General features: G+C 39.9%; 1 protein-coding gene across 9 annotated transcripts in view; it reads right to left on the minus strand.

Moving 5' to 3' along the window:
- LOC137503444 (uncharacterized) overlaps window positions 1–22,754 on the minus strand; it is a 366,746-nt gene that overhangs the window by 250,480 nt on the left and 93,512 nt on the right. For all 9 annotated transcript variants that reach the window (XR_011019125.1, XR_011019124.1, XM_068231027.1 and 6 more), the window contains exons 7-8: window positions 19,684–19,723; window positions 7,557–7,578 (exon numbers count right to left, since the gene is read on the minus strand). Coding sequence is in view for 7 of the 9 variants with exons in the window: in XM_068231027.1 (XP_068087128.1) it covers window positions 7,557–7,578; window positions 19,684–19,723 (62 nt within the window). In the remaining 2 variants the exon portion in view is untranslated. The remainder of the gene's footprint in view (window positions 1–7,556; window positions 7,579–19,683; window positions 19,724–22,754) is intronic.

Genomic DNA, 22,754 nt, shown 5'->3' on the forward strand with positions numbered 1-22,754 from the left:
ACTGTTTCTTTGGACAAGTTGTGTGACATATAGTGTGTGATTTAGCTCCCATTTGTTCAGCAATCCGTCTGACATTCCTATCAAGTGGTATGGCTCGTTAAGTAATTATGCTTAACGTTTGGACACTAGTGTAGAAAAATCACACTTGTAATAATATAATATAATATGAATATAGTAAAAAGAATGTTGGCATGTTCAAATGCACAAGCAGAGTATCTAAGACAGAAATAATACTTTCTTTACCCGCTAAATTGCGTGCCACATCCTCAACATTACTTCAGGTCAGAACATTATACATTTATGAAATGCAGATATTTTATCAATGTCTGTGCCAGTTTTGTCAGCTCTATGAAGTAAAGCAGTGATTCTCTGTGTAAATCTCAGTTTAAATGAAATAGTCTCACTGAATGAGGTACAAGAACTGCTGGTGCAAGATAAACCAGGGTAATTATCCTGCCGGGTATCATATAGGGGCCTACACAGGCATGGAAAAACTTTCTATTACTTAAATGATTCTATCTCTAAAGCAGAGCCCTTAATTTATGCATGTCCTCAAACATGTGACTTCATTTACTTCCATTCTAGTCACAGCAGAAGCATTAAACAATTCTTCATTTGTGGAATGTTGTCTTATTGTTTTAGAAATTTTAACATTCTTTCCCAATGGATTTTTCCTACCTGATATTCTTATCTCTGCTTATTTTCAGTCTTGTGTTGTGCTTCATGTACACACCCTCTACCTGTTCACCTTTGCATTGTCTCACATGGCATTTTTCTGTTTATGAACATGGTAATTACAAACTAAACTGATAAATCCAAGTAACTCGTGCTAGTACAGTATTATATGTTATCAAGCAGAGGGTATCTGGCAATGCTGGCATCACTCCCGATAACATAATGGCATATCTAAAGGGACTGATACCTACATTTTCATTATCTCCTGCCATGATTATCATTCTACCACAGTGCAAACTGTTCTTGCTATAGTCACATTTTTATCATGTTATATCATAAAGCTACCCAGCTATTGCTTCATTAACCTTAGTTGGGTAAAATACCAAGATAATTCTGGTCAGAATTTAACCTTTCTAGCAGAATGGGGATTTGTTGCACTAGAAGATAAAAACTGCCTCAGCTCACCCACTTGTGGCAGTCTTCTCCTAGACCATCATTGTGCATTTCAAACAGATATTGTTATTTATTGCCCTTCATTCTTCTCCCATGTTTGAGCCTGTTTTCAGATCCATCAGTGCTAAGGGAGCTCAAGTTTAGTGCTAGTTCACATGCTCTTATAGTTTTAGTGATATTCTGTCACATTTACTATGGTTAGAGTGCTTTTTAATTCTTAAAATGCCAACTTAACTCCTCAAGCCGCCAACTTAATCTCGAGCAGCTCACTTTCTAGATTGTATTTAAATTGAAGCTGGACAGAGATTTAGGTACCATCAAGGAAAATAACTCTTAATCTAAAATCTACAAAATAATATTTGTGCTGATGAATTATATGTTTGGCCCCTGTGAACCACAATAATTTTAGAACTATGTATGCTGAGATCATGCCCAATGTTTTTTGGTAATATTATGTGATGACTGCAACTCAGGATTGTCCATAACCACTCGCAATATTTGTAAATATATCTCATTTGAGTAAGTTTCACATTTGTTTCAGGTATATGTTTACAAAACGAGCAAGGTATTTGAATGGGGATATAGATGGTGTTGGTAGTTTGTTATTTGTTTTACGAGGAAGTACAACTAGCTAATCATCCTCTTTGAACAAATGGAGTGGAAGAGAAATTTAAAATAAAACAAAATTATGAAATGAATGACAAAATAAAACAATAATGATTGTATAGAGCTGAAAAGATCACTAAGGAATCAAAAGGAAACAGTCTGAAAATGTTCATTTGTAATTTCCAGGAAAGACTGAATTTTAAAAAACTCTGTAGGCACTGTTCATGTATCCCCTGTAGAATTGTCAATGAAATGTATATATCACAACAATTTGAACCTGTGCCTTGCTATTGTTTGAGGGAATATACAGGTTTCTAAAAATCCATCCCTGGTGAAATAGCTCTTCAGGGTTAGTTATTGAATCATCCTTATCAACATTACAAGCCCCAAGAACACAAACTTCCTCCCGTCGCTGGCTCCCACTTCCCAGGGTGTGTCCTCGGTTTCAGGAGGTGCCAATAATACATTCTCATTGTGTCGTCAAGAAATAGCAGAAAAGCAGAACATGCTCTATCTTATGGAAGCGCTCCTACAGTAGATTTTTCTCTGTCCGTCTTCCACCTTCTTCTAAGTTTTCATCTTCATTTCCGTCTTCCATCTTCTGGCCATCTTCCAGCTTTTTCTGGCCATCCTCTATTTTATTTTGGTCTACTTCCATCTTCTCATTTCCTCTCCCATCTTTTTTGGCTGCCTTCTATGAGGGTAATCCCACAAGCAGCATCTCCTATTTTTTTATAAATACAGAACTCTGTTCGTGTGGCTGTTGGTCACAATATTGTGAAGAGTGTTTCCCATGCTCGTATATAAACATGAGGATGCCACGCAGAGGCACTCAGTCTTCGCTTGGCAGCTGTTGAGAACGGAGCTCTCGTTGGATGTTACTGCCAAGTGCGAAGTGCATGCAGTTATTTGGTTTTTGAACATAAAAGGTACTGAACCGATTGAAATTCATCGCCAATTGAAGGAAGTGTATAGTGAATCATGCATGGATGTCAAACATGTTTGTAAGTGGTGTAGAGAATTTGCAGCCGGTCCGACTGAAATTCATGATGAACAAACGAGCGGGAGACCGTCAATTTCTGTTGAGACAGTCGTGAAGGTTGAGCAAATCATGCGTGAAGATCAGCGGATCACCCTGATTGATCTCTGCACTTTGGTTCCTGAGGTTTCCCGAAGTCCCGCACACAGAATTTTAACAGAAAAGTTGAAATACCGGAAGGTGAGCGCAAGATGTGTGCCACGCATGCTGACTGAAGACCACGTGCGGCAACGAGTTGATTCTTCCCGCGCATTTCTTCAATTCTTTGCAGCCGAACAGGACAACTTTTTGGACTCAACTGTCATGGGTGACAAAACCTGGGCATTCCACTTTACACCTGAGACCAAGCAGCAATCACGCCAGTGGCGGCATCCCTCTTTGCCAAAGTTGCAGAAATTCAAGCAAATCGTCACCATAAGACATATTTGTGTTTGTGTGATGTAAAGCAACTAGCAAAAAAAGAAAAAATTCAAGCAAACACAGTCTACTAGTAAAGTCGTGACAACTGTGTTTTTGGATCGAAAAGGGGTATTGTTGGTTGACTTTATGCCCACTGGGACCACAATTAATGCTGACAGGTACTGTGAGATCCTGAAAAAACTCAGACGGGCAATACAGAACAGGAGAAGAGGAATGTTGAGCAAGGGCGTAAACGTTCTCCATGACAACGCTCGCCTGTATGTTGCCCGCTATACCTTTGCTCTCCTGAAACAATTTCAGTGGAACATTATCACCCACCCACCCTATAGTCCCAACATGGCACACAGTGACTATCACTTGTTCCCTAAGTTGAAAGAAAATTTGGCTGGAATGTAGTACAGAAATATTTAAAATAGTCATATTTGAATCAGTCTTGTCAATACATTTATTAATGAAAGAAAATTATTTATTCAACCAAACATGTTTTATTCTTTGCTCTGACCACTGATGTAGGGAGTGGTTTAATTCCTGAAACATGTTTGGTTGAATAAATAATTTTCTTTCATTAATAAGTGTATTGACAAGGCTGATTCAAATATAACTATTTTAAATATTTCTGTACTACATTCAAACTAGTCAATATGGATCAAACAATCATTTTAACCATTATGGTTAAGATTATCAACATTTGGCTGGAAAGCGATTTGGCACCGACAATGAGGTGAAAGATGAGGTTCACAACTTCCTGAACAGCATGGCAGCGAGCTGGTATGACATGGGCATACAAAAACTGTAACAGCGTCCACAAAATTTTATCGACCAAAATGGTAATTATGTAGAAAAATAGCTAAATGTTCAAGCTGTAAAATGATGTAAATCATTGTAGAAATCAACAGGTCTATGTATTTATAAAAATAATAGGAGACCTTATTTTTGGGATTACCTTCGTATCCTCTTATGGCCATCTTGCATCCTCTTCTGGCTCTCTCTCATCTCTTTTATCATTCTTTCCTGGCTTCTTTCCTTCTTCTGGTTTTCTTCCATCATCTTATAAACTTCTTCCAACTTCTCAGTAATCATCTTCTGGTCTTCTTTGAAGTCCTTTATCATCTCGAAGAACACATTTAACTGAGCCTCCATTTGTGTGTTCCCTCTGGCCTCAATGGGAAGCAGAATTTACCGCAAGAAGAAATATGTGACACACACACAATTCTATTCAGCCATGAATGACTGCACTTGCTGATTGCTGCCTGCCCTCCTCGCACAGTAGGTAGTCCAGCTCGATGAGACGGCTATAATCCTTATCGACAGGGTCGTCTTGCTTCCACTAACATTCTGCACACCAGCTACAGAACCAGGCCTGTTGACCCCGAGAACACACGATGACAGTTCCAGAGAAATACCACCACTCAGTGAAGTACCAGTACTCAACAACAGCAACTCGGCAGTATTAGCCAGTGACAGTCAACACTGCTCATGCCACAGTACTCTCTGTACTCCAACACGCCGATACTCAGGCACGCACGCGACACTTCTCGTTCAGACTCTGGTGGGTCACTGAATTCCAACACCGGCTGACTGTTTGCAGCTATAGTTTATCCACCATGTGGCTCTCCTGTTTCAGGAGTGCAGAGAGCAACCAGATGTAGGAAACAATAGAGGATGCACTTACTGGTTGCCCCCAGGAAATACATAAGGTGGCTATGGCAGGGCTGGTGTACAACAGATGGTATTTTCTGAGACCAAAGAAAATTGATTGTTGAATACATGTAAACAATAGCAAAACTGAAATACTGTTTAATTAAAAAATGTGTTAAGAAACTGGCTTACAAGCTTACATTCTGTTATGGAATAAACAAAAAATACTTGAATAGGAATGGATGACAGGATTCATAATATCGCTCTCAAATGCAATTTTATTTAACGGAAATAAATATCACACGAGAACACATTCACTTCCTTGTGTAAATTACTTTATTGTCACTGTAAGTCACAACACACAGTTATACACACTAGCAAGTGACACTACAACACTTAATAGCGGAGTACCCTGAAGTTGATTCTGACAAGTACAGATATCAACAACACTGACTCGCGCACTATAACACACGCTCTCTTGAACTCACCGCCTCCACCTCAGAGCCCACAGTCACTCGCAATCTATCACTTGCCTTTGAGTCCACCCTGACTGACTCACCGACAGCTCGATATATATACTGTTCGATCAACCGTTTAGAATTATCGATTTCTGGAAGGGTTCTTACAACACACTAATGGAACACACTCGAAACATCAATCGTCCAGCTAGTTGAATGGAGTACTCGAACTTCCGTTACTGTTTACCAATACACATGGAAATTTCTCCAACATTCCTAATGTCTCCACATGTATCTGGATAATAAACCTTACAGTAAGTTTCTAGAACTCTTCATATATACCAAATTATAGTAGAATAAGGTAGCGTCCTAGTGTAGGCACTCCAGTATATAAAACAACAACTTCGCAAAGAAATATATATGAATTGTCCTTTAAATCCTTTAGAAGAGAGATGTGTTCATTACCAATGCCAGGGACCCACCATCCCACCCAAAAAGGTATGTTTACTTTTATAATACGACAAAAGTTTTGATGCACCATCGACCATTAGCTGGCCAGCTATGAGCATGGCCATTGGACGACATGAAGTCATTCCCATAATTCTTAACTGGCTGGTTCCTTTACCAACCCATGCAGAATAAAAACACACCAAGAAACATGCCAAGAAAAATATGTAATTTAGTAGCTGTAACCTATCTTTCCAAATCCAGGCCAAGCTCTGTCATGAGAACAGTGGCACCCTTTGGGGGCCACACTCCCTTATAGAAGCTCTGAACTATTGCCGTGGTGCATACTGCCCGCACGGCAGGAAAAATAAAATGTAATTTAGTAGCTGTAACCTATCATTGCGAATCCAGGCCAAGCTCTGTCATGAGAACAGTGGCCCCCTTTGGGGTCCACACTCCCTTCAAGAGGCTCTTAACTATCGCTGCAGCGCATACCGCCTACACGGCAAGAAAAAGAGTAATTTAGTGGTTGTAACCTATAACATATTTCGCAAAACAGTCCGTTGGAAATTTCCTTAACAGTTGGCGACAGTTTGCAGATCGTTGGTAAATCGTAAAGGACATTCCTATCGGCGATCCCATGAACTAAAATTAAAAGAGCATCACCAACCGCCGAGCTTCCATGTACAGCAAGCGGAGTGAGTGGAGTGCCTACACTAGGGCTATGCCTAGAATAAATCTAATATACGACTATTATAGAGTTTTCTACCGCTTTCGACTATATAGATTTTGAGGTTAAACTTATACACAATAGGTATTTGAGGTTATACAAATTTATAATACATATTTACAGGGAAATCATGTATTAGTGACATTTAACATTTAATAAAAGATAATTCAGCATTTAATAAAATATGACCAATGTATACCAACACAATAATTGAAGGTTTTACACTGGTTACGATGTCATACCTATGACAATAAACATCATCGTGACCTGTCCATAAGAATGCTGAGGTCCACAAGTTAAAGCAGGGCAACTATATTTAACAAGGGACTGCAAAAATGTGCGAGTGTCTGCATTCCAAACACCAAGAAATATAGTAGTGTTGCTCAAAAACAAATAAGGCAGATTGGGGTGCAACTCTTCCCAAACTTGGCATATTTGTCAAGATTATTGCAGTAATCAGAGCAAATGGGATCCATTATCCTCCAATGTTTGTGTTTAACCCAGAATGTTGTATGGTATAATGCCAGGGTTGATTAGTGCTGCTACAGAGTGGTCAAGCAAGCTAACCTTCCTAAAGTTTTTGTGGAATTTTATTAAATATGTAAAGCCCTCTAAAGGTGACCATGTTCTGTTATTGATGGACTATCTCTTTTTTCTCTGAAGTCTTCCTATAATCAGTTAGTACTGTACATTCATAGTTTGTCATTTGTCCAGTACAAATGGTATGGGTGAAATTCAGGGGAAAACCTTTTCTTATATACTGAATCCTGGGAATTAAATGGATGCTTTTTGATTTCAAAATTAATTTCAAATATATTTTTACAGCTATTTCCCTTTTTCATTCCCTGTGTTCCAAGATACATGATCATGTTTTACCACAGAACACTGTGTACTTTGCTACAAATTACACTTTAAACTTTTAATAGGACTCTCAATTAGAAAAATAAAAACAGGAAGCATTTATAGAATTAGGAACAGCTACCACTGAAAATTAAAGAAATGTAAAAGATATTTCAGGGTACAATAATCTGGAATAAATCTAGATCTTAAGATAAATAGAAGCACTTCCTTCTGTTGCTGCGGTACTTACTCAGTGGATATACTGTAGTGTGCTGCAACAAAAATAAAAACTAATTAAACAATGATTCTAAAGTTCATTAAACTGATGTTCTAACATGGCCGCTACAAATGGGATACTTCAGTCTAGTTTCCAGTTAGGACATCAGATAATGAAAAAGATCTTATGAATTACAGTTCCATGCAAATTAATTGTAACATGACAGGTAGTTACAAAACTTTGTTAATTAATTTGTAAAGGAAGGAGATGGGAAAACGGAAGCCCTCACATTTATGATAAATGTTTCGGAAATGAGGTTTGAGAAAGCAAATGCACTGCTGGCCATTAAAATTTAAAAGGATGTGAGGCTTCACAAGCAGACTTCTTGGATATAATGCCCGTGATACACAGGTGACTATGACCTACCCGCTACTACATGACGCGGTACCAAGAGGGACGGTATCTCCACCCATGCTTCCATGATGTGTACCCAGAGTTCATGGGTTGTAGCTCTAAAGAACCAGAGAAACAAGGAAATGCCATTTGGTCCTTGTTTCAATGACGGTGAAATCCTGACATTCACCTCCCCGGGGTAGAGAGGGGGCAACGACTGCATATAAAAATAATATTTTATATGCAGGCGGCTAACGAATGAAGGGACCGATTATCTCCCGGTATAAGGAGATCCCCTATACCAAGTGCCAACACTCTCTTTGGGAGTGGATGAGCGGGTATGGGTAAGGGCACTCTATTGTCCTGGGGACAAGAAATTGTTCCCAAAGGCGGAGGAACCAGTTTGGTCAACGGCATTAGGATGCAGAAGGCAACGGGAAACCACTGCATTAAAGATCCTGAGAGATATTCCAATAATCCACATGGCATGGCTGCAACGTCAAGATCGGAGCTGGCCGTGTGGGTCATTTACCTCCATTTGGAGATGACGGCTTAAGAAGAAGCTGCTGGTGCCCTGTAGCAGGTCAGCCATTGACCACATTTTTCGATTCGTGAGAGATACAAGGAAGCTTTGTGACAGGGTGGTTATCCAAGAACAGTCAAATGATGTGTGGGCCGCAACAGTCTCCAACGCCTCTACAAAGTAACAGTTGCTGGTCTGTGTAGCAGCAATCGCAGCCCATACCACAATCCTAAGTGCTGGACCACCATGATGGAGCATAATGCAGGACTGGGCCACAAATGTGCCACAGTGCCACTAGACTCAGACGCTACCATAGAGGTGCTGCAAGAAGAGGGGAGTTCATCAGAGGAGATAATGGGATACCATTCATCCCTCCAGGCCTGACGTTCCTCACACCACTGCAGTTGCAGGCATGTGTGGTTAGATGTCACAGACTCTTGCAGTAAAGGATACATGGATAAAATGCCCTGCTACTGGAGATGGTGGTAGGCCATGAGTGAGAAGCACAGAATATGTGCCACATGCTTGAAATCCTGAGTGAGGATGCTCGATGTGGCTGTACAGACTGTAAACACCATACACACTTGATGTCTGACCTCATGCTCATTGGTACCACATGATGGGGCCGTTGACTTCCTGTAAATCACCCAGTTCATCACTTCTTGACCCATTGATTGCATGTCTTCTTAACAGTTACTACATTTCTTCCAATACAAGAATACATTTTGCTGTAAAATAATGTACAGTTGTGATAGGCCAGGATTCTCCCATAGTCAAAGGTAGAAATCTCTTTTATGATAATGTTTTTCAATGCAGCACATTAACTCCGTCTGTGCACAAGAACAGCATGGAAACACATTGAAACTCAATCACTCCTAATCTTCACTTATATGACAGTTATTAGTGTCACCATTGATACACATGCTACGTCATTGCTTTCCCCGAATGAGGGGACCAACAGATGGATGATTCTTGGTGTTGTCTTAATGACCAGCTGTGTATGAATGAAGGAAGGTTAGAGAGGTAAGTCAGTAATATCAAACTCAAAAGCACTTAGTTTTCTGCAAACATTTAGGGTGTTTTCTGAAAGGAATAGATCAGTCTATATTCTCCAAAACAGATAACATCCTGGAGAGGACTAAATGAGACATGCATTATGAATTTACTGGATCTTGTATGGAGGAAACAGAAGAATACATCTAAAAGAAAAACAGGTGAATCTACTCTACCAGAAATCATGCAGTCATTGGTTAATTTTTTCCTGTTCCAAGAAATTCTTGCTTTAACACAAGAGATACATCTGTAAGGGTATAGTAGTCTCCTCAAGTTTTTCACTCTCAACAAGTAAATGTCCCATATTCTCACACTCACAACTATAAGGATATACTGTAGTTATTCACTAATAGATTATAAAAATAGGTCAGAACAAAGGAGATCGGATGGGAAAAGTGAAACCAGCAGATGGAACCTCTTGGAAAGATATAAAAATGTACACCAAATAGAAGTGTTGGCAAACCAATATTATGCTATTCTTGTTTACAAAAGCCTTGTTCAGTACACCAGTAGATCATTATGTAGCCCTCACTCCCGGCAGGTGGGGGACGCACATGTAGAACCTGCGGTATACCCTGCTTGTCGTTAGAGGCGACTAAAAGGGGCGACCTAGGCGCGGACATGGATTGCAGTTCGGTATAATGTGTTGGACCTCCTGTGGATGGGAAAGGCTGAATACATCCACAGGTAATCCCTGCCTATCATAGAAGGCAACTAAAAGGGTCATGTGGCCATGGTCCCCTCTTTACTTTTTATTGTTTTTCCGAGGGGCAGTTGTAGACCATTTCAAAATTTTTATGTGTGTGCTGTTCAGAAATGGACCTCCTACGTGTGTGACTATGCTCGAAAGCCCGCGTCAGCAACCACCCAGGAAGTGGCGGGTGGGAGTGTCATGTACCCGGGCAGTAGTATCCGCCTGACAACACAGGTGCCCGCAGAGCCGAACGCCAGAAGGACATATTCTTATTAATTATTTTTATTTATTTTTACTTATATTCAGTGCTCTGTACATGCTATGGGGTTCATGCTGTTGCGGGTAACTGGAGGAAGGGAGTCCTCATGCTCATTGCCTCAGTCCTCCCGTATTAGGCATCGTCCAACATCGGACCCTGGGGAGGACCGGCTATGTTCAGGTGGGTATTGCCTTGGCTGCTTGGTTCGGCTACAGAGACCCCTGATCGGAGTGGGTGGCATTTGGGCAGGATGATTTCAGGCATGGCGTTGAAACAACTTCTGCCTGCCACCTCAGGTAGTTCGCTACCCAAGTCTTTAACTGTTGATTCCCTAAGGGGGGCAACCCCTTAGGAACAAGCGCAGCGTATTGGTCTGGGTTCAGGCTTCCCTAGGTTCCTGGTTGCTACCAGAACCAATGGGCAAGATATCAAGCTGGTTAAATCTATTCTATTTTTTTTTTTTTGCCAGTTACTTTACGTCGCACAGACTCAGATAGGTCTTATGGCGGCGATGGGACAAAGAAGGGCTAGGAGTGGGAAGGAAGCGGCCGTGGCCTTAATCAAGGTACAGCCCCAGCATTTGCCTCGAGTGAAAATGGGAAACCATGGAAAACCATTTTCAGGGCTGCCGACAGTGGGGTTCGAACCTACTATCTCCCGAATACTGGATACTGGCTGCACTTAAGCGACTGCAGCTATCGAGCTCGGTAATCTATTCTCTTTAGTCATTACATCGAAGGTGTCTGCGGTGAACTTGAGGATCTGAAGAAGATGTGCAATGGTGGTTTGCTTCTGAAGACGAGCACTGCGCTCCAAGCACCACATGGCGATATGGTATTCTTTCAGTCCTGCACCAACGGAGATTCCGAGGTCACTTGCTGGTATTTATTGTGAATTTTTTGTCCCTCCATCTATTCCGTGTCCGAGTAGGGAGGATATATTCGCAATACCATGTTCAGGAAAATGCGGTTCCACAGGGATCGGTCCTTGGTGTCACTCTGTTCGCGATTGCCATAAACAGTATTGTTGCTGCTGCTGGTTCAGCAGTAATACCGTCCCTCTATGTGGACGATTTTGCTCTACACTGTAGCTCGTGCAATATGGCAGTTGCATAGCAACAATTACAGCAAGCTATTACGAGAGTGGAACAGTGGGTCTTAGAATATGGCTTTCGGTTTTCCGTGGTTTCCCATTTTCCTCTGTTGTCCACTTTTGTCGGCTCTGTACTCTTCATACACAACCCGAGCTTTATTTAGGAAATGTCGTTCTTCCAGTTGTTGACACTTACCGATTTCTTGGGCTCCTTTTCGATAGCAAATTATCATCATGGGAGCCACACGTGCGGCAGTTAAAAGTGCAATGCACTAAGAAGCTGAATATCATGAATTTTCTTAGCAGCACTAATTGGGATGCTGACCGTACGGTGCTCCTATGATTCTATAGGGCACATATTTTACCCTGGTTAGACTACGGCAGTGCAGCATATGGCTCAGCAAGACCAAGTATCCTTGCTAAGCTGAAAAGCATCAACCACAGTGGGGTTAGGTTGGCGATGGGAGCTTTTCGTACAAGCCCCATTGCCAGCCTGCTCACTGAGTCTGGTGTGTGTTGCCTTTGCACCTGAGGCGCCAGCAGCTCCTACTTTCATTTGCTGCAAATTTGTGACAGATGCCACTCCATCAAAGCTACCCTTGCATGTTCAACAATGGCAACCATTTGCTGTACGCTGCTTGTCCACGAGCAACGCAGCCGGTTGGAATATGCTTGGATAGCAGTTGCATATTGTTTCATGTACCTTCGGTTCCTTGCCTTGTCAGACAACTAAGTGGGGTACCTCCGTGGGTAGTACGGCAACCTGAATTAATCCTGGATCTGCACACTGGCCCGAAGGAAAACACGGACCCTTCAATTTATCAGAGGCTCTTCCTGTCCGTAGTTGGCCGATATCCAGGTACAGTCTTCGTCTACACAGATGGTTCAAAGACAGAAATGAAGGAGGGCAGTGCGTTTGTTGTCGACAATGATAGGTTTCTTTTTGCTCTCCCAGAAACCTGTAGTGTGTTCACAACAGAGCTCTATGCCATCTGTGAAGCTCTGCGGTACGCAATGCCCAATGAGCGGGACACTTTCTTCTGTGTACTGACTCCTTGAGCTCGCTACAGTCTATTGATACTTGTTTCCCTGAGCACCCTCTGCTACAGCAGGTCCAGGACCTACTGGCCGGGTGTTCGAATGCCGGTACCAGAATCATGTTTATGTGGCTCCCAAGCCACATGGGTGTAGAGGGAAATGAATTAGCAGATAAGGCTGCCAAGGAGACAGTTACACTGCACCCGTTGCCTTTCAAGGTTCCAGCAAGTGATATTCGCACTCAGCTGAGACATCTGGTTATGTCCCATTGCGAGATGGAGTGGCAGGCCATTCTATTTCCAAATATGCTGAGAGCGATAAAAGGAACAACGAAGGTATGGAGGACATCCCTTCGTGCTTCGCAGAGGGAAGCAGTGGTATTATCTCGTCTTCGGATCGGCCACGGTATCCTGACTCACTCCCATCTATTGAAAGGAGAACTCCCTCCGGTGTGTACTTGCGGCGATCATTTTACCTTGCTACACATCCTTACGGAGTGTGTAGACCTGGTTGCTCTGCGCCGTAGTCTTAACCTCCCGAGTACAATCTCCCTTATCTTGTGAGATGATGAGCAATCAGCAGACCTCGTCATCCGCTTTATCATGTGTGATGATGTCCTTTGTGCTAGTGTATTTGTATCAACTGCGCTTTTATTCTACTGACTTCATTTTAGTTTGTGTTGTGTATTTTAATGTGTTACTTTAACGTCTAACATAAATTATGTATATACAGTACATATCTGTACTACCAGGCAATGCCTTACACTTTACTAATTATGTAGCCCGCAAATGGTCAATGAGCTCGCAAACTGGTGCAGAGGTAGTGTAGTGAAACATGGAAATTTCTGCTTTCGTATAGCTCGTGTCTATTCAGAATGAGCATTAGACAAAAACTTAACACAGATATTTGCAACCTGGTTTAACTGATTTGACAATACAATTCACATCCAACTTTAGAAACAAACAACATAAACAAAATTTTAATTTCTGTTTGTGCCTAGTAGTAACATATTGTAATTAGGATACTTCTAAACGTAGTTTAAAGTTATTGTAGTGTATTGTGGTATCTTCTTAGAAATTAGCATGCTTATTCTATTATTGTAAAATATTTGTGTAGTAGGCCTATAGTAGAAGTATCTGTAGAACCTCTCTTACTAGAATTCTGTTGTAGTAATTAGGATAAGCTTAAATGCAATTTTCAATTGTGTAATTCTTGTGTATTACTTTCAGTATTCAGTAATTAACAGCAGTTTTTATCCTGTTAGGGTGCTGTAGGATAAAAATATGGTACGACTAAGTACTATTGTGGGGCTGCCTGGCTGAGGCGGTAAAGGCGTGCTCGGTTCACCCGGAAGGACATGGTTCAAATCCCCGTCGGAAGTCGTAAAATTTAAGAAACGATATTTCCACTTCTGGAGGTGCACATGGCCCCGAGGTTCACTCAGCCTACACCAAAAATGAGTACCAGATTAATTCCTGGGGGCAAAGGCAGCTGGGTGTAGAGCTAACCACTTTACCCCATGCAGTGCCGAGGTTACGGATAGTGGAAGCCTTTACCTTCCACCCCTCCAAGGGCCTTCATGGCCTGTAAGGAGATGACGTACTATTGTAGTGTAGTAGCATATTAAATACCTTACTGTCGTGTGATCTTTGTGTACTATCCTGGACAATATTTCTTTACTTTCATTTTTTTTTTTTGCACATAGAAAGTCATTTTATTTTTCCATAAAGAATGGCTAAGGAGTGCAAGTGTAGGGACTGTGCATGTGGCCAGGCATTAAGGAGTATGAGGTAGCAGCTGGAGAGTTTGAAGGAAATAATTAGGATTCTCTCAGAAGACAGGAAAGAAGGTAGGCCTCCTTCAAACAATGTACAGAATACATTAGGTATAAAAGAGGGATGGGAAGGAAAGGGGGGAATTGTAGAAGACAGGTGGTCTAATGTTTTAAGGGGAAGGAGACTGCAAGCTAAGGGCTCTATTCAGGAACAGAATTCAGGGCAGGTGTCTGTGAGAAATCGGTACGAGTCATTGCAGGTAGAACAACAGAGGGAAGATGAGGAACAGGGAACTGTTGGTGAGAAGTATGGAAGTAGGAGGAAGAGAAAGGGTGGGAAAGGGAAATGTAGAGTAGATGATAGGAAAAAACAGGTGGAACAGGGTCATGAAAGGGAGAAAAGGCAGGAGGAAGTAGCTTCTGCAGCTGTCAGGAAAGATAGGGCTGACCAAGAGGGTAGGGGATCAAATGGGGCAGGTAGTGTTGAGGCTCTGGTCATGGGGGATTCCATTGTTAGACATGTAGGGAAAGTGTGCGGAGGAAAGGGAACCAAGGTAGAGTGTTAACCGGGAATTAGATTGAGGCAGATGTTGAGGAAGGTAGAAGAGAATGAGGAGGGAAAGGAGAAAGTGGTAGTGCTTCACGCTGGTACCAAGCAGGTAAGGCAAGGAGGTATAAGTACCAACAGAGTCGGGGATGTCTGAGATCTGTTCTTAAAAGTTTTGAAGCAGATGATGAAGTCTTCGTTTTATGGATTTGCTTGAATTCGGTGGTAGGGTATGTATAGGTACTTTAAGGCAGAAACGGGTTCCAAGGAGGACATTCCAGGAATCACGAATGAACAAGGGGAGTGTCTATGTGAGGATCTTCGAAGGGCAGAAGTATTCAGTCAGCAGTATGTAAAGATGTTGGTTATAAGGATAAGGTCCAGATGGGAGAGGTGTATAATGATAAAGTAGTATTAAAATTTACCTATGATAACAATGGCATTTACAGTAAGATACAAAAGTTGGAAACTAGAAAAGCAGCTGGAATTGATCAGATTTCTGGAGATATATTAAAAGCAATGGGTTGGGATATAGTACCATATCTGAGTACATATTTGATTATTGTTTGCATGAACGAGCTATACCAAATGATTGGAGAGTTGCTATAGTAGCCCCTCCATATAAAGAAAAGGGTGATACACATAAAGCTGAAAATTACAGGCCAGTCAGTTTGACATGCATTGCATGTAAGCTTTGGGAAAGCATTCTTTCTGATTATATTAGACATGTTTGCAAGATTAATAACTGGTTCGATAGAAGGCAGTTCGGGTTTAGGAAAGGTTATTCCACTGAAGCTCAACTTGTAGGATTCCAGCAAGTTATAGCAGATATCTTGGACTAAGGAGGTCAAATGGACTATATCGCGATTGACCTGTCTAAGGCATTTAGTAGGGTGGATCATGGGAGACTACTGGCAAAAATGAGTGCAATTGGACTAGACAAAAGAGTGACTGAATGGGCTGTTATATTTCTAGAAAACAGAACTCAGAAAATTTGAGTGGGCAAAGCTTTATCTGACCCTGTGATAATTAAGTGGGGAATTCCTCAAGGCAGTATTATTGGACCTTTATGTTTTCTTATATATATATATATAACTGATATGAGTAAAGAAGTGGAATCAAGGATAAGCTTCTTGCAGATGATGTTATTCTGTACAGAGCAATAAATAAGTTACAAGATTGTGAGCACCTTCAAAATGACCTTGATAACGTTGCGAGATGGATAGCAGGCAATGGTATGATAATAAACGGGGTTAATTGTCAGGTTGTGAGTTTCACAAATAGGAAAAGTCCTCTGTTTTAATTACACTTTTATGGGGTGAAAGTTCCATATGGGGATCATTGTAAGAACCTAGGTTTTAACAAAAGGGAAGATCTTCATTGGGGTAATCACATAAATGGAATTGTAAATAGAGGATACAGATCTCTGCACATGGTTATGAGGGTGTTTGGGGGTTGTAATAAGGATGTAAAGGAGAAGGCACATAAGTCTCTGGTAATAATAATAATTGTATGGCCTCAGCTGCCGTTTTGCAGACATTTCGATTTGACGCCATCTGGCTGTCTGCTCGTCAATTTCGACGTTCCGGTTTACTCTGTCTGCCATCTAGCGGACCTAGAGTAAACCGGATCTCTCTTGTTAAGGTTCCAGTGTATGGGACCCTCAGCAGGATTACTTGATTGAAGAAATACAAAAAAAATCCAAAGAAAAGCAGCTCGATTTTTTCTGGGTGATTTCCAACAAAAGAGTAGTGTTTAAAGATAAAAATTTCATAACGTTCCGTATTGAACTGTATCACAATTAAATTGAAATAAGAAATAAAATGGTTCAACCTATTCAATACAAGTAAATAAGAAATGTAGTGCTACATTCTTGTTTGATTAAAAGCGGTACCGGTTTCAACCACCAATCTGGGTCATCATCAGCCGATTAAAAATACAAAAACAATGCATAGGAAAACAAGAAATTAAAGGATAAGTCTTTCACAAAAGCAGTTGAAGAGGCAATATAAGACAATAAGGATTAGCACTGCACGATTTTAAATCATAAAATCCAGAAGAAGTTGAAGATCAGTCACTTATATGAAGCACGGCACAAGCCCCTGAAGAGTAGCACAACACACGCAATGTCCGGCACTGTGCCTCAAAATGTTTACGAGAAGAGGTGAACAGTTGAGTCAACCAGCCTGCATACACTGTCAGGCAAGAAGTCCCAAAAATGTGTAGAAGTCGAAGACAAGTCGTTTAATTGAAGTGAGATGCTAGCTCCTGTAGAACAGCGCAACATAGGCCTACTCAATGTCCGGCACTGTGCTTTTAAATGCCGATGAAACTCGGTGAATAGCTTAATGATCAAGCCTGCTAATGCTTCAGTCATGAAAATATGTATATAATACAATTTAATATAATTGATGTATGTATCAATGTTAATAGGATCTTGTAGATTGTTTTTTATGTCAACTGTTCTGCATCTTTTAAGAATATTTCATGCCAGAAACATAATTGTAACAGCCACAAAATCAGGAAAAATGAGGAAAAAGGAATTAAAGTATTGGTTTAAATAATCCTTCTTTCCATTTGCAGAAAAGAAGTGTTTGCTACTGCTAAATTCCTGGACTACTTATAGTGATAAGAGCTGACTTGAAGACATTCCTCCAGGCAACAGTACAGAAATTCTCCAGATTCCTTCTGGCATTACAGGGAAAATACAGTCCTTGGACAAGTTTTTCATCCATCAGTGGAAGGCTTTGTATAGCCGCTTAACAGACATTGTGACAACTTGTGAAGACTTTCAGTTTGATGTTTATCAGAGAAACAACGTAGTGAAAATGCAGTCCTTTATTCATTTTCAATTTTCTTCCCCACGGTTCAAGGACACGATTAAGTATTCGTGGTTCACAACCAATTATGTAACGGAGAGACCTCCCAAGTTCGAAGTGCCTGTGAAATATTGTCTTCAAACAAGTAAAGAAAACTGTGAAGAACAATGTGGCCTCAAAGTGCATATTCATTGTACATGGTGTCAAAAATATTTCTGTTTTTATCATGCGATTATGCAGCTCATTTACCGTACATTTCACATTTGTTCCATAACAATAAAGTGACCTTGGCACGTGGCAGCCTGCCAGTTTGTTTTCTCTCTCTCTCTCTCTCTCCAGGACAACCGCAACTTCACTCCACTGTATAAGTTGTCCAGTAAACTGCGTTGTCACATGGATTTTTTTAATCAAGATTATGAAACCTTCCAGTTCAAAATGGCAGCTGAATTTTTGTACATCGCTATTTCATGGGTCTCCTCATGGACTCTGCAAAATTTCACTGTCAATTTCGATATGACAGTATGGACAATTCCCTTGTTAGGACAAGGATCATACTCAACTCTTAACAGAACACCTATTTTAATTTTGGAGAAACGTTAGCATCCTCCTGAGTTTAGAACTTGCACAAGGCTTTGATTTTAAGACAAGAAGAGGAATGTTAAATATCACTAAATACAAGACTAACATGCTTACATACTGACATTAACCCTTTCAGACCTGAAAGAAAACTGGCGGTGTGAATTTTTGTTTGTACGTCAAAAAATTGACTAAAATGCTCTTAAATACATATATTTTTAGTTTATTCTACAAAATAAAAATTAACATGTGAAAAAAAGCACCCGCACAATTGTGCATGTCAGGACTTACTTCACTACTTACAAAAAAGAAAAATTACCTCAATGCATGTGAATATACATATGTACATGATCGAATGTTCTATTTTACAGTGGGGAATAATTTTAAACAATTAAATCTTCATTCAAACACAAGTAAACCTTACATTTTCTACATTGAGGAGGAGTTTTGCTATTACTGCCCTTTTCGCAGCAGCAGCAGCTTGTCGTCAGACCTGAAAGAAATCTGGAGGTGTCAAAACGTCAAAAACTTACTAAAATGCTCTCAAATACATGTTTTTACAGTTTATTTTACAAAATAAGAACTATCGGCTGAAAAACAGAACCAACACAATTGTGCGTGTCAGGACTTCATTCACTACTTGCCAAAAAAAAAATTCAACTCAGTACATGTGAATATGCACATGATCAAATGTTCTATTTTACAGTGTGGAACAATTTTAAACAATTAAAATCTTATACATTACATTTCTCATGTAGAGTACGAGTTTTCCTTTCACAGTCCTTTTTGTGACAGCACCCAGCACTCCTGCATGCATTGCCTGTAAGGAAACCTAGCCCGCACATATGTGCGTATCAACATTCAAAACCTCATGGTAGCCTATTTCGTACGATGTTGTAAGTTCACAATTTACGTTTGCTACACAATCTACCTACTTCATTGATTATATTCTGATATTCAGTAAAGTTTCTAGATTAATATGAATGCAATAAATAAATACTTACTTTAGGCATTACTGCTTCCTGCCGTATTGCTAATGAACTCTATTTTTAAACTCTTATTCCTGCTCCCTGGTGGTCAAGTACTAAATAAAAACAGCTGAAGTACATGCTGCGTGTCCCGCACAAGCACCGCAGTCCAGTCTAGCGCCAAGAAAGCGTCAAATAAGCTCAGACATAAATAAAATATGAATCCGCACAATTGTGCTTACACGGTCTGAAAGGGTTAAGAGATTTAAATAGATAAAAGCCTGTAAAAAAGTAAGATCAGCCAGTTTTAAAAGTTCACCACCTTTTTGATTATGATAAAATGGTTTAATATTTGATTACTCTGAATTACCATGAATTCTTTCTGGTACTATTATTACATGATATTCTTAAACTGCAAACGTACCATCAACGATTAAATCCGGTTCGTCGTCTCTGTCTCTGTCCTGAAAATGAAGGGAACATAGTGTGTTTAGTACAACATTACCAACATGCCCACCGGTGCAATGGTGCTGTGTGTCTGTGCAAAGAAAGAACCAAAGGTGCGCACTGATCTGCGCTGAACTGCAAAGCAGCACATACCACGCTAAGCTGTGAAAGCCAGCATTAAAAGATCAACGGACCATGTGGACACATATTCACAGATTCACAGGGCCATCAACTGGGAAATACAGATAAGTGCAATACATTCAGCATTGCATTTTGTGAATAATTTATTGTTTTAGGCAAATAAAGGACTTATTGAAATATATAATGTTGTGATCCTGGAGCAACTGGCAGCAACAGCATACATTCTGCTGATAAGTTGATTTGACAGAGCAATCTACTGGGCAAGCATCGAAAGATCAGCAGAGACGTTTCACAGAGCCCTCTACCACAGAACACAGTTAATGATAATGAATGCAGCATCTGATTTGCAAATAAATGTCTATTTCAAATAAATAAATAAATAAATAAATAAATAAATAAATAAATAAATAAATAAATAAATAAATAAATAAATAAATAAATAAATAAATAAATAAATAAATAAATAAATAAATAAATAAATAAATAAATAAATAAATAAATAAATAAATGACTTGATGAAATATATAATATTCTTCTAACAATCTTAACTATCCTTTTGTTGTTAATAATAATAATAATAATAATAATAATAATAATAATAATAATAATAATAATAATAATAATAATATGGCCTCAGCTACCGTGTGCAGACATTTCAATTTGATGCCATCTGGCTGACAGCTCATCAATTTCAACATTCCGTTTTACTCTAGGCCTACTAGATAGCAGACCAAGTAAACCGAAACTCTCGTGGGCATCTATGGCTGAGATTTAATGAATTTTTTCGGGTAAAAACCAAATATGTCACCAGAGATCTTTTACATGCCGACATCGTACAACGTAGAGTGTTGAATGGACTTCCTTCCACCCTTCAAACACCCGACTACCTCTACGAGATTTGAACCTGCTATCTTGGGATCTGGACGCCGACACTCAACCACTGATCCACAGAGGCAGCTCTTCTGTTGATGTATACCATGTAAGGGTTAGCACCACAACTTTCTTGAAATTTTCCATTATCATTTCAAGTTTTATATATATATTAGGGTGGTCCTTATTTTTCAACTACGATGCGCAGGTCGCCTGCGGGGGTCAAATCAAAAGACCTGCACCTGGCGAGCAGAACTTGTCCTTGGACACTCCCGGCACTAAAAGCCATATCATTTTTCAACCTTAAAATTTCTTTGCTCACACCCCTAATTTCTTTCCTCAAGTTATAAGAAGAATTTTAATACCTATTAGGTTGAAATCAAAGAGGAGGAACCCATGCCGTAGTGGGGGGGATGATGTATCATCTTGTCTTATTCCTGAATATGCATATGCTCGACTGTTGTCTATGTTCCGTTGAAAATCAGCTTCCATCTGGTAATGCTGCGAATGTTTTAGTGACAGAGTTATTCACTTAGTTCTTACAGTTAAACACCAGATCACTGGACATAAATTACCACCTAATCGAAAAGTTTTGTAAGTTTTCTTTTAAAACATATGCAAAGTGAAACTGACTGTCAGCAAAAGTGCTAATCTACTGTAGTTGTGTGTGAATGTGTAAAATTTTGGAAGAAGGCTAGGATTCTCACAAGAGACCTTGCTGTAACAAAAATTATAAAACATAGATCTGCATACAAACTGGTGCAATCTGAGAAAAATGTGCCCGCAGAAGAACAAATATTCATAAAGAACAAGAGTGTAAGTTTGTTTCAAATCTAAATAATCTCTTCGATGTTAATACATCAAACATGATAAAAACAGAAAAGGTTAAACTTTTCTTTACTACATCAAAGAGAGCCCAGACATAGAGGTCATCTTGGAGGTGTTGACCAGAAGTTGGCAGTGAAAGAGGAAAGCATAAGGATGAGAGTTATGAAAGAGAAGAAGGAAAGGAAGATTGAGATGAAGGGTGATAACAGTTCAAAGTTTCTGGATATTACTAATGATTCACTTGACGAATCAACTGAAGTGAGTGATGCTGATGGCAATCCCATTTTTACAAAACCCTCCATGAGCTCAGCTTCAATTTCTGGTTGTGATGCAATAGTAAACAGAAGGAAGGCAAATTCATAAAAGGAAAAGGAACGTGCACGAAAATGTTTTATGACATCAAAACTAGAAGCCATTTTAGACAGACATCAGTTAAATCAGAGATATGCTGTGTTCATCCTTGAAGCTACAGTTGAGGCCTTAGGATATAATTTTGATGAAATACCACTTAATCATAGTTCAACTCAAATATATCGAGAACAATTCAGGAAGAAACAGGCAGAGAAGTGACTGTTCACTGGGATGGTAAGCTGATGACCAGCATTAAATCCCTGGGATTCAAGAACTGAGAGACTACAATCTGCATAACCATAACTTATGAAAATCAGGAACAATTAATTGGTGTGCCTGCTTTACCAAATTCTAGTGAGAAAGAACATTTATGGGCAGTTTGGAATGCCATTAGAATTTGGGGACTGAACGACAAGGATCAAATTGTTTGTTACAACAATACTGCATCCACAACAGGCCGTTTCAAGGGAGCTGTTACTTTGCTGGAACAGTTAACAGGAAGAGAAATGATGTTATTCCCTTGCTGCCAGCACATGTACAAGCTAGTGTTGAAAATGAGTTACCTGAAGTGGCAGTTTCTCAAAAAACATACAGAAAAGTGAAATCCTATGGAAAAAGCAAATTATGAAGATGGGCTTGAAATTTTACAGGTTGCCTTCAGCAGTGTCGAAAATGAAGAAGCACTTATCTTTTTCCGAAAACCACTAACATGTAAAAATGATTACCATGAACTCACTGAACTGTGCATCATGTTTTTGGAGTCAACTGTCAACTTGAATCTAAAAGTAAGGTTGCCTGGAACTTTGCATCATGCAAGATGGAAGGCCAAAGGAATTTATTCATTAAATATGTTCCTCT

This window comes from Anabrus simplex, unplaced genomic scaffold (assembly GCF_040414725.1).
Source record: "Anabrus simplex isolate iqAnaSimp1 unplaced genomic scaffold, ASM4041472v1 ctg00000124.1, whole genome shotgun sequence".
NCBI lineage: Eukaryota > Metazoa > Arthropoda > Insecta > Orthoptera > Tettigoniidae > Anabrus > Anabrus simplex.